This window comes from Miscanthus floridulus, chromosome 1 (assembly GCF_019320115.1).
Source record: "Miscanthus floridulus cultivar M001 chromosome 1, ASM1932011v1, whole genome shotgun sequence".
NCBI classification, from domain to species: domain Eukaryota; kingdom Viridiplantae; phylum Streptophyta; class Magnoliopsida; order Poales; family Poaceae; genus Miscanthus; species Miscanthus floridulus.
Window position 1 is genome coordinate 152,758,261 of NC_089580.1, and position 12,619 is coordinate 152,770,879.

General features: G+C 48.9%; 1 protein-coding gene across 1 annotated transcript; it reads left to right on the forward strand.

Moving 5' to 3' along the window:
• Nucleotides 1–9,843: 9,843 nt before the first annotated feature.
• On the forward strand, nucleotides 9,844–10,830 carry LOC136498135 (BTB/POZ and MATH domain-containing protein 2-like). The gene has a single exon (XM_066494084.1). The coding sequence runs from the start codon at nucleotides 9,844–9,846 to the stop codon at nucleotides 10,828–10,830; it is 987 nt and encodes a 328-aa protein (XP_066350181.1).
• Nucleotides 10,831–12,619: the final 1,789 nt, after the last annotated feature.

Consider the following 12,619-nt stretch of genomic DNA (forward strand, 5'->3'; position numbering starts at 1 on the left):
CTACCCCTAGTGCATCATCATCAACTAGCCTCGAGAGCCAAGTGTCCGTGACCCCTAGGCCAACAAAGAAACGTCGTACAGAGGACGATGATGATCCGACCTACCAACCGAGGGACGACGAAGTTGAAAGTGCGCGGTCTCCAAACCCTGAACAGATGCCGGTGGTGCCTCGAGAATTGAATTTCGAGGAGGAAGAAGTCAGTGACAAAGAACCCCCTGCTCCATCTCCAACCACTTCAGGCAAGTCTAGTGGTCAGAGGACAAAGCTGAGAAGGGGGGAACACGGGAGGCACCGGAGGGAAATCCACGGCGAAGTCCATGTGATCCATGAGGTGGGACCAGAGGGAAACCCATTGTCGCCACCCACGGTCCTTGCCAAGTTCAGCAACCAGGTGGCATGTATAGTCAAGGACAAGGTGGAGATCACTTGGGCGGAGTGGAACAATGTCCCGGTCGACTACAAGACACATATTTGGGGTGAGGTGACGAGGAGCTTCCATTATCCCGAGGACGCCGATCTAGACAAGTGCAGGGAGTGGGTCATGCACGTGGCAGGAAGAGCCTTTAGAAACTTCAAGTCCATGCTGACCAGGTACTACCTGAAGCTAGGCAAGTCACCCTGTGTCAAATACACTATGGTGAAGGAACATCACTGGGAAGAGTTCTGCAAACAAAGAACAACAGAAGAAGCAAAGGCAAAGAGCGCCAAGTTCAGCGCACTCGCGAAGAAGAACCTGCACCCCCACCACTTGGGCATGACTGGGTTTGCTGGTAAGAGGCCCCAGTGGCGGGAGGAAGAAAGGGCTAGAGCTGCCGTCGGGCTTCCCGATCCGTACGACGGTGTAGACTTGAGGGCTAAGGACTTCATTTATGCCCGTAAGCCGAAGAAGCTCAAGGAGGGCGCGAGCAAGTTCAATGAGCTGAAGTTCAAGGAGGTGGAGAGGGCTCTCATCCAGGCCGCTAAATCCAAGGACAGCTTCGAGGTTTGCAGGGGCCAGGACTTGCTGACCCTAGCGCTGGGAACCCCCGAGCACCGTGGCCGCGTCCGTGGCATGTCGTCGAAGATGAGCTGGAACTCAGTGGAGTCATGGCAATCCGACGCTGCCACATACCGGTCAAGGCAGAGGTACAAGGAGGGCATCTTTCAGAAGGGCTATGATCAAGGCGTGGCCGAAATGATCAGTCGGTCCATAAAAGAAGCCTTCACGAGCAATGACCCAGATATGGTGTCGATGAGGTCACAGATGCTTCGCCAGGCAGGCGTGGCCATGCCACAAGTTCCACAAGGGCAGACACAAGGGCAGCCACTGCCGATGATCGAGGATCGCCCAAGGCACCCCGTCGACGACATCCGGCAACCCATGCGCGTCAACCTCAACATCCCGTTCGGCAGGGCGAAAAAGTTGACCGTGGGTGAGGGTTACATGCACCCCAAAGAAGATATCAAAGATTTCAACCAAGACCAGATCCCTGCCAACTATGCTGCCGTGATACTTACATGGTATGCGACCCAATACGAAGAATTTGAAATGGAATATCCAACTGCACAAGGGGTAACGATCCTTGGAGCTGCCATTGGTTCCGAAGTCCTGTGGAACAAGGACGACATAGAGATCATTCTCTCGACGCCGACTTCTACGCCGATGGCGACACCAGCATCACAACCATCCGTTGCCGGATCTTGTCCCCCCGATGATCCGGATCACGGCGACGGCGATGACGAAGGCAATGGCGGGGATGACAAGGGAAGGAAGTCACCCCGAGGCACAAGCCCTCACCCTCGTTCTCCTCCTCCAACAACAAGTCCACCCGCACCTCCCGATAGTCTGTCTAAGGGCACAAGCAAAGGACCGGGAGGCACGGAGGAACCGGGGGCAAAGACACCGCCTGCTGCCATTGCGAGCACAAGCCACTGTCCTCCACCGCCGGCGAAGACTAAAGGCGACCAAGGGCATCTCACATACTCACTTGAGTTCGAAAGGTATGGTAGCGGCGAGCATAATTTGCTAATAACTTTTCTTTGCCATAATATGGTACTAACATTTCTATCCCAGGCCAAGATCACCTTTCCATCTATTTCCTGAATCGGATGACTGCCCCGGCCATTACGAGCATGGGAAGTTCATGATAACCAAGGCCCAGCTCGTCGACGAGGAAAGGTGGGAGACAAGGAGGTTTCATCTCTGGTACATGGAAGCGGCAAAAGCTGGCCTACATGGTTTTCTAGTCAAGGTTGTGGCGGAGTACTTCCACTTGCCCGGCAACGATGTAGAACTCCCCGTGGACTTCCACGACATGTACAGACTACTACGGGAACAAGACCTTGACATCGCCCAAGTCACCTTGTTCTCTATGTAAGTGATGAATTGCGAGTTTCACATATCACCTGCCTTTGAATCGGTCAAGACTACTTATATATGCCACGATGGCTTGTCCTTGCAGGTTGATGGCCTATATATCCAAGGAACTAAAACTTGATGTTATCTATCTATCTCCAATGCATATTGCTCAAAGAGTCATCATTGGTTACCACCTAGATGACAATCATCCAACCATGAAAGACTTGACCAAGCGACAGAGAGAGGCGCACAGGAAGAAACTGATGGACAATGAGAAGTTGAACATTTCAAGGTACATACTAGGAGTAATGAAGAAGATCAGGAGAAATGGGTGTATCGTAGCTGCCTACCACTTTGGGTAAGTCGAAGACATGCCTGTAGAGATAAGTGGGTAGCTAGCTAGTATTATTATTTCTCATTGTAACCTATATTTTGTTTCAATGGCGCAGCCAAGGCCTCGAGGGTCACTGAGTTGCATTTATCATCTACCCTCAGGATGGCAGGGCCTGCGTATTTGATTCGTTGAGAATGCCAAACTTAAAAGGGTACAAGGCCTTTGAAGATTGCCTCAGAGTGTAAGTGACTGAACTGTCTTCTCATATGCATTCTAATGCCCTGCCTAATACTAGTACATTTCATATAGCGCTTATAAGGAGTACGTGAAGGATCCTGAATGCTATGATCGAAGAACAGAGAATTTTAAGGCTAAGCATAAGAACCGCATCAAAATCAGACGCAACTTTCCGGTAAGTATTTGAAAGGTTTAATTGTGCGTTCTGTTCATAAGCGTTCTAATGCCTGTATTCTAATGCTTGTGTATCGATCATGCAGTGTGCCAAACAACCGGTAGGATCACAAACCTGTGGCTTCTACGTCTGTGAGTACCTGAGGGAGTGCAAGCAGTACAGCAGCAGTTGGAGGGTGCTCAAGAATGGATTGAACTGGTGGAGAGACGTGCAGAGCACCCAACACTCCTTCAAGCAGACAAAGGCGGACATATGTAAGTTTGTCTTAGACAAATGCGTGCTTGAAGGGAGCACGTTCTTCAATGAGAACAGCCAGCTAGCGATTTTACCGGAGTACGAGAGACTGAGGAAATGGCCCACGATGATGCGTCCGCAAGATTACTCCTTAGGGCATGTATAACGACTTTAATATGTAAATGTAATGAATTAACAATGACAAGAACGACTAAGTGAATGTATATATATGTATATTATCTCATGTGTAATGCCTGCATACTTTTTAAGTTTAATTTGTGAAATCTGGATGTGATTTGAATTTGAATTTGAATTTGAATTTGAATTTGAATTTAATTATATGGCTGCTGTATTTTTTTTAATTCAGGAAATAATTTACCGAGGCGGGCAAATAATAATGCCCGCCACGGCTAACGAACATAACCGCGGCGGGCTCTGTACCGTGTCCGCCGCGGTAAAATAATTTACCGCGGCGGGCGGTTCAACGTGACCGCCGTGGTAAAAGTATGTTTACCACGGCGGGCACGTTACACCGCCCGCCGTGGTAAATCGGTTAACCGCGGCGGGCAAAGCCGCCCGCCGCGGTTAAGCCACGATTTACCGTGGCCTCTAGGCCGCGGCGGACGGCTTTGCCCGCCGCGGAAAATCAAAAACGTCCGCCTCCATTAAACTTTGTGTAGTAGTGTGTAGTGGCCATTTATTAACTTTTTAATTATGAGTGGCACGTTTGGAGCATATGAGTGTATGCCAACGTTTGGAGCCCTTAACTAGTCTGTTCAGAACTTCAGATATGCTAAGAAAGAAAAGAGGCGAAGTGGTCATTGCTATATCGACGAAGGTGAAGAGAAGCGGGCCCAAGGCTGTGTGTTGTGCTCACAAACGATGGACCTCGTGAACGTGAGCCATGCATGCCCCATGCATTGATCGTCCGCGCTTTGGGAACGTACGTGTATGCGCAAATCCTGAAATGTCATCTTCGTGTTCCATGCAAAACAATGACTCCAGGTGCATCCACCCAACCCGAGTGCTTCTTCGAATCACGAGTCGTCATCGAGCGGCGTCGCATGGAGTTTGTTGAACGAAGCAGCGACCACCTGGAGGCTGGCGCGGGATCCTTGAGATGGATGGCGGTCGCATTCATGATTCATATACGGGACTGTGGACGGATTGAAGCTGTATGCGTAGACCTCTCGATTACTTCACTCTCCAAATTGCATGCGTACCCACTCGTGAAAGATACGAAACGATCTCTCTTTACTCCTATACTAATTACTACTCCTAACACTACGGGAGAAGCGCTCTTTGCCGAGTGCTCGGCGCTTTGCCGAGTGTCGAAACACGGGCACTCAGCAAAGAGGAAGTTTGCCAAGTGCCGCACTCGACAAAACCGGTCCTCGGCAAAGGCCGTCTTTGCCGAGTGTTAGAGACACTCGGCAAACGTCCTCGGCAAAAAATAACCCTCGGCAAAATACCTCAGCCGACGCCGGCGGCCCCTCCGTCGTCCTTTGCCGAGTACTGACCGTTAGCACTCGGCAAACGTGCAGTCTTTGTCGAGTGCTGTAAGCCTGGCACTCGGCAAAGAGGTTCCTTTGCAGAGTGCCAATTCCGACACTCGGCAAAGTTTTTTTTTTAAATTTTTTCTGTGGCATTTATACAATACCTTGAAGCAAATGTTCCAATTTGGAACTTTTTTATGACTTTTTGGTATATTTTTTTAATTTTTTATGTTTACTTGAATTTTTCTCGAAAAAGTAAATTTGAACTGCAAGTGCATGAAATATTAGAATTTAGCGATTCAAAAAATGGTATTCATGTTTTTTATTGTATTTTGAGGTCGTGTGCAGGGACATTCGTGAAATTTCGAACATCTGTTTCACGAAACATGACCACGAACTTGTTAAACAAGTGTTTTTTAATTATATAAAATGCAAACGAAGTCCGAAAATCACGAAACTTGTCGAGGTATCGTGTCATCGCATGTAGAGGCTGTGATAAAAAATTTAGAAGTTTCTAAGCAAGTTGTGACGTACGATGCCTAAAACCCAGACATCTCGTACGTCCCCGCCGTCGTCTCCGCCCCTCGCAGGAGACGAAGGTGACTCCGGCACCGCGTCGTCCGACTCCACCGCCACCCAAGGTATAAAGCCTCCCACCCCCCCGGTTGTCGGCCTTCGTGCCTTGTATGTCATTGACGGCCTTCGTGCCGTATGTGGATGTGTGGGCCTTCGTGCCGTACGTGGATGTGTGGGCCTTCGTGCCGTATATATGCTGTCGGCTATCATGCTAGTTTTTTCTTGCAGGTTTTGGAAACCTCCCCGTATAGGGGAGGTTCTGCCGAAATTTTTAACTTATAGTATTATAATTCTTCTTTTGCAGAGCAGGACCCGTCGGAGGGGACTCCGAGTACGTAGGCGACCCCGATCGTCTTCGTCGACGCTACGGTCCTGCCTGCACAGCGTCGCCTCGCCACTGCCCCGCTAGCCTGACTCCACCGCCACCCTAGGTATAAATAACCTCTCTTCCTTATCGTTGTCGTAGATCGGTGTAACCCAGTTAGACGTCTCCCGTTTGAAACAGATACGGTTGGAGGTATGCGGATCTTCGCATATCTAAGACCGTATCTGTTTCAGATTGTCCACTTTTTTGGACAGCTCGCGGATGCGTAGATATGGTAGTTTTCATGTTCTACTTCGATCCGAGATAGAGTTTCGGCACCACCTTCCTGTTGTTCTCCGGATACACACTCTCCCTTCTAGGACGTGTATTGGGAGAACAATGGGGAGATGCTGCCGAAATTCTATCTCGGATTGGAGTAGAGCATATAAACTAACCTCATCTATGCATCCGTGGGTGGGATTAGGACATATCCTCACCCATTAGACAGTAGGCACGCCGTTCAGATGCAATTGGTGGTTATATTACTCGCTCATGTATATGCTAGAGGATGGATAATCATGAGTGGATGTACACGGGCCGCCCAAGTCAGGCTAAAATCACCCCTGAATGGATGGACAAGACCGAGGGTTTCTTGAACCAAGCATTTGGCAAGGCAGCTAATGGAGCGAGAGACATATTCTGTCCCTGTAGCGAATACAGAAATAGGAAAAGAAAAATAAGGAAGATCATGGGGGAACATCTTTGCAAGTATGGATTTACGCCAAACTATACCCGATGGGTGTTCCATGGTGAAGCCCATCATACTAGAGAGGAGGTGGTGAGACCACGCTTGGAGGCATTTGACGCTGATGGCGGGGTAGCAGGATGGTTAGGTGACTTTCACAAAGCAACGTTCGCTGAAAGACCTACGGAGGAGGAGGAGAAGGAGGATAAGGAGGAGGAGCCAGAGCCAACCGGAAAGGCGTTCTACCAAATATTGTCTTCGGCACAGAAGCTCCTACACGAGAAGGTAACGGTTTCTCAACTGGATGCCATTGGACGCCTAATGGGGTTGAAGTCCCAGTACAACATGAGTCGAGCCTGCTTCGATGGTATGTTGGCAGTTATTGGTGGGCTGCTTCCGGAGGGTCATATTCTGCCGAGCAGCTTCTACGAGTCACAGAGACTCCTTCGTGCACTTAAGATGCCGTATGAGCAGATACATTGTTGTCCGAAGGGGTGCGTCCTATTTAGGAAAGATCACAAGGATGCAAAGTATTGTCCAAAGTATAAATCCTCTAGGTATGTGGAGGTAGACAAAGGTGATGGCCAGAAGGAGCAGCTTGAGATCCCCATGAAAGTCCTACGGCACCTTCCGATCACACCGAAGCTCCAATGGCTATTCATGACCGAGGAGTCCACGAAACAGATGACATGGCACAAGAATGGCATTCGATACAATCCTGACAAGATGGTACATCCAGCTGATGGTGAAGCATGGAAAAGCTTTAATCGCAAGCATCGTGACAAAGATCTTGAGGCCCGTAATGTACGTGTTGCGCTAGCAACGGATGGGTTCAATCCTTATGGAATGATGTCGGCCCCATACACTTGTTGGCCCGAGTTCGCTATCCCCCTCAATCTCCCCCCCCCCCCCAGGGGTCCTCCTTCAACGGCAAAACATATTCTTAACGCTGATAATTCCTGGACACCCGAGAAACAAAATGGGTGTGTACATGGAGCCTGTTTATGATGAATTGATCAGTGCTTGGAATGAAGGGGTATGGACTTACGACCGAGCTACAAAGAAAAACTTCAAAATATATGTTTGGTACCAGTACTCCATGCATGACATCCTGGCGTATGGGATATTCAGCGCCTGGTGTGTCCATGGGAAGTTCCCATGCCCGGTATGCAAGACAACCCTGGAGTTCATTTGGTTGAAGAAGGGTGGTAAGTTTTCGTCATTCGACAAGCATCGACAGTTCCTCCCTCTTAACCATGCATTCAGACAAGACACCAAGAACTTCACGAAAGGTGTCAAGGTGACCGACCCTGAACCTCAGAAGATGACTGGTGCTCAGATTCATGCTCAGATAGATGCTCTTGTGGTCAATCCACAGAAAGATAGTCAAAAGAAAGATAATCCAAAGAAAGATTGCTTTGTGGGATATGGTGTAGAACATATGTGGACTCATAAGTCGGGCTTGGAGAGGCTTCCCTATTTTGATGACCTTCTCTTTCCACATAATATAGATGTAATGCACACTGAGAAGAATGTCGCCGAAGCACTTTGGGCAACACTCATGGATATTCCTGACAAGACAAAGGACAACCCTAAGGCCAGAGTAGACCTGGCAATGCTATGCGATAGACCAAAGCTAGAGATGCTGCCTCCAAGAGACGGTAAGCCATGGAAAAGGCCTAAGGACGATTACGTCTTAGAAAAGAAGCACAGGACGGAAGTGATACAATGGATGCAGACGTTAAAGTTCCTGGATGGGTATGCAGCGAATCTGAGGAGGAGAGCGAACCCAGAGACTGGCCAAGTCTTAGGGATGAAGAGTCATGACTACCACATATAGATTGAGCGGCTTCTTCCATCAATGGTTCGAGGCTACGTCCCTGAGAATGTCTAGAAGGTGCTGGCAGAGTTGAGTTTTTTCTTCCGCTAGCTTTGTGCCAAGGAGGTATCTGTGAAAGTGGTTGAGGAGTTGGAAAAAGCAGCACCTCTGTTGCTCTGTAAGTTGGAGAAGATCTTTCCACCTGGCTTTTTCTTGTCGATGCAGCATTTGATTTTGCACCTCCCGTCCGAGGCACGAATGGGGGGGCTGTGCAGGACGTGGTCATGATGGTGATGTGGTGGTGGTGGTGGTGGTGTGGTGGTGGTGGTGGTGAAGTGTTGGTGGTGAAGTGTTGGTGATGGCGGTGATGTGGTGGTGGTGGTGGTAGTGGCGGATATTTATCTTGCATATTTATCTCTTCTATTGTCGCTCACGTGCAATCTCTTCTATTTTGTGCAGCATCAATAGGGGGCGACGTCGAACCACCTCGGAGGGTCGCCGGGATCGCACTTTGGGCCATCCCAATCCGGACCGTCGCCGTGAGCTTCAAATGGCAGCCGTTGTGATATAATGCACTTGTAAACTTTGTGAACTATGCTCGTGTGTTTGGACTTTGGACTTGGGAGTCGAGATTGTGATACTTGTATGCTATGTTTGTGTTTGTGGTGGATTGTGATATACATTTGTATTATATATATATTTGTGTGATATATAGTTGTGTTATATATATATAATGTATATCTTGTTTGCAACGATGGAAGACTAAAAATCAAAAAAAAATTGATTTTTTTTTACTTCTTTGCCGAGTGTCATGACCATGACACTCGGCAAAGCTGGGAATCTGCGTCACTGGCCTTCCCAGCTTTGCCGAGTGCCATGGGCAAGGCACTCGGCAAAGAAAATTAAAAAAACAATTGCTTTGCCGAGTGTCTCCCTACAACACTCGGCAAAGAAAATCCAAAAAAAAGAAAACAAGATTTGCCGAATGCCAGATGCAGGCACTCGGCAAATCATTTTTTTAAAAAAATAAAAAACACATTTCTTTGCCGAGTGTCGACGCGTGGCACTCGGCAAAGGGACCGTCACCGTGACCTGGCCATCACGGCGGCTTTTCTTTGCCGAGTGCCGTCGTAGCACTCGGGAAATCCTTTGCTGAGTGCCCGATATGCGGCACTCGACAAAGAAGGCGTTGTCGTGAGGGGATATGCCGACAGCTCTTTACCGAATGCAGCACTCGACAAAGACTTTGCCGAGTGCAAAGCTTTCTTTACCGAGTGCAATTGCACTCAACGAAGCACGCGTCTCCCATAGTGTAAGTAGTAACAACGCACATCGTTCCTTGTTCCGGAGACGATCCATCTCCTCCCCTACTGTCATTCTTCACTACTCGGCTGCTCGGAGCTCCAAGCGTTGGCCAGGCTCCGTTATCTGTACACCAACCGGCCACCCATGACATTACTAGACTACTAGCTAGTAGCTAGCACTATATATATACACTGCGATGAAGTAGTGTACTACACTTACTCAATCTGCGACCCCGGCCGTCCATACTGCCCACTGCCCACTGTAAACATGAGTGCCAGCATGATCGATTCCTGCAGTTTCTCACATCAGTTCAAATTCAACTATTTGGAGACGGAGAAGTTCGCCATCGGACACTTTGTCAGCTCCAAGGACATCTCCGCTGGTGGGCACCTCTGGAGGATCGTTTGCTATCCGCGCGGGTGCGGTAGGGAAGAGCACAATGGTGAGTACTTGTCTATCTACCTTGTGCGTATGTGCGAACCCAAAGACGACGACATCAAAGCAACCTTAGAGGCCTCCGTGATGGACAGAGGCGGTGCTTTATTTTCGTCCCATAGAAGGAAGGTTACGCATAGCATCGACCGCAAAGTTACTGGTTTCCCTCGCTTCGTGAAGCGAAGCGTCCTAGATTCGTTCTACCTGACGAATGGCTCGTTCATCATTACGTGCGATCTCAAAGTTATGCGCAAGGAACCCTTAGACGTGCCGCCCTCCGACGTCGGCAGCCATCTCGGCCACCTGCTGGATTGCGCAGATGGCTCCGATGTCTCCTTCGTCGTCGACGGCGAAAAGTTCCCAGCTCACTGGGCTGTGCTTGCCGCCCGCTCGCCGGTCTTCAAGGCGCAGCTCCTGGGCTCCATGGCAGGCGCCAACATGTCATCCATCACCTTGCATGGCATTGCGCCAGCGACGTTCAAAGTCTTGCTCCGCTTCATGTACACCGATGCTTGTCCTGTGGATGACGAGCTCGGGGACTCCCCGGATGACATGTTTGCACACTTGCTCGCTGCAGCGGACCGGTTCGTGTTGGATCGCCTTAAGATTTTGTGTGCTAGAAAGCTGTGGGATAATATATCAGTGGACAGAGTTGCTGCCACTTTGATCTGCGCTGAAACACATAACTGTCCACAGCTGAAAAAGAAATGCATTGACTTCATTGTGGAGGAGAACAACTTCAAGAAGGTCGTGTTAACACATGGTTTTGTTCAACTGGCGCAACAATTCCCATCCATTCTTGATGATCTGAGGGAGAAGGTTGGAGCATAGTAGCAGCACGTACGCATGTATACATGCTACCCTGTGGCTATAGTACTAGCTTTATGTCATTTTGAGTTCGGCAAATGCTATCTGAAGTCTATCGAAAAGTGCTTGAATTCTCAGTGTTGCACTATTATGTTACTATCATGCAGACCTTTTATTATCCAATCAACAGTTTTTTTTTCCGACGAATCAACAGTTTGGTTAGTGAAGTCGTTATTGTATCTTAATTATTCGCATTGCGTGTCTTGCATAGCTATTGTATCTATATTGTAACGCCCCAGAGGCCCGGCACACGGCGCAGGCCCACTCTACCGAGGGGTGGGCCCCACCTACGTAGCAACCTGCTTACGCTTTCGTCCTCGCTTCGCGTAAAACGGTTAACCGAAAGTTACTATGCATCCTTGGCCTGGCTATCTAAGTTGGTTCGTTACCCTTTCAGCTTCCGGTGGGGTACTAAATACTGCAGCTACAGTGTTCCACGTGCTACAGTGCCAGCACCCGAGCTGCGCTGCCTCGCATCGCATTGTGCTACAGTATCAGCCATTCGGCCCAGCTAGCGGGGTCTCACATACACCCACCCTTAAGGACACGACGTCCTCGTCGAGGGTCGAACCAACCTACCCAAACGGGACAAATGTCCAGGATCGACTCTCTTGGCCACGTCCATATTCTTAGCTCATCGTCCCAAGTGCCATGCTCTCAAAGGAGCCATGCGTAACCTGTTCGAGCTCCCGAGCCATATGTCCGTGAAACCACGAGAGTTGGCTCCGATACCATTTGTAACGCCACAGGCCCGGCACACGGCGCAGGCCCACTCTACCGAGGGGTGGGCCACACCTACGTAGCAACCTACTTACGCTTTCGTCCTCGCTTCACGTAAAACGGTTAACCAAAAGTTACTACGCGTTCTTGGCTTGCCTATTTAAGTTGGTTCGTTACCCTTTCAGTTTCCGGTGGGTACTAAATACCGCAGCTACAGTGTTCCACGTGCTACAGTAGCCGTCAGCCCGAGCTGCACCCCTCACATCACCTTGTGCTACAATATCAGGCATTCGGCCCAGCCCACGACCGGCCCAGCTAGCGGGGTCTCACATATATGTATTTGCAGATAAGATGGTCATTGTTAGAATGTTAGATATTGGCTTCCTGATTGGTGCAGATAGGTAGATGGTCCTAAGCAGCAGATCTGGAATGAAGCAGATAGATATGATGTAATCCTTGTCTCTTGACCTATCAGATTACTTCCCCAGCTATGTTGCATTAGCAAAGTTGTTGCTTAGTATAATGGCTTTGGATCTATGACTACTGCCTACTGAAAGCACAATGATGACAGTTTGGTGTTTCAGTTGCTCAAGGGCATCTAGACTTGGTGTAGCGTGGTAGACACTCACCTTTATTTCAAAATTTAAACAGGTTCTTCCCTAGATCAAAACTGAGTCTTGAAACAATGGTTTATCGGATCGAACCTGTAAACTCTGTTACCAGTCATAAATATCAGAACAGGCTCAGAATCACCTACCATTCCTTTCCTTGTGTAATGATATCCCAATGTTTCACAAAGTATACATATAGTGTGCAATCACCTAATATTAGGTTCTGAGTCTTCCTCTATTGATCATATCTATCTCAAGGTTCCATTTGACAAATAAAACCGCGAAGTTATCACGCGCACATGGGCGCACGCAAATTACAGTTCTGGCAAGGCTTGGCATAGTTGGTGCTCCAGTGTTAAGCTAGTAATCCCAGTCTCTTATCTTTGTGATAACCTGTGCCAATTCGCTGAGCCTATGATTCT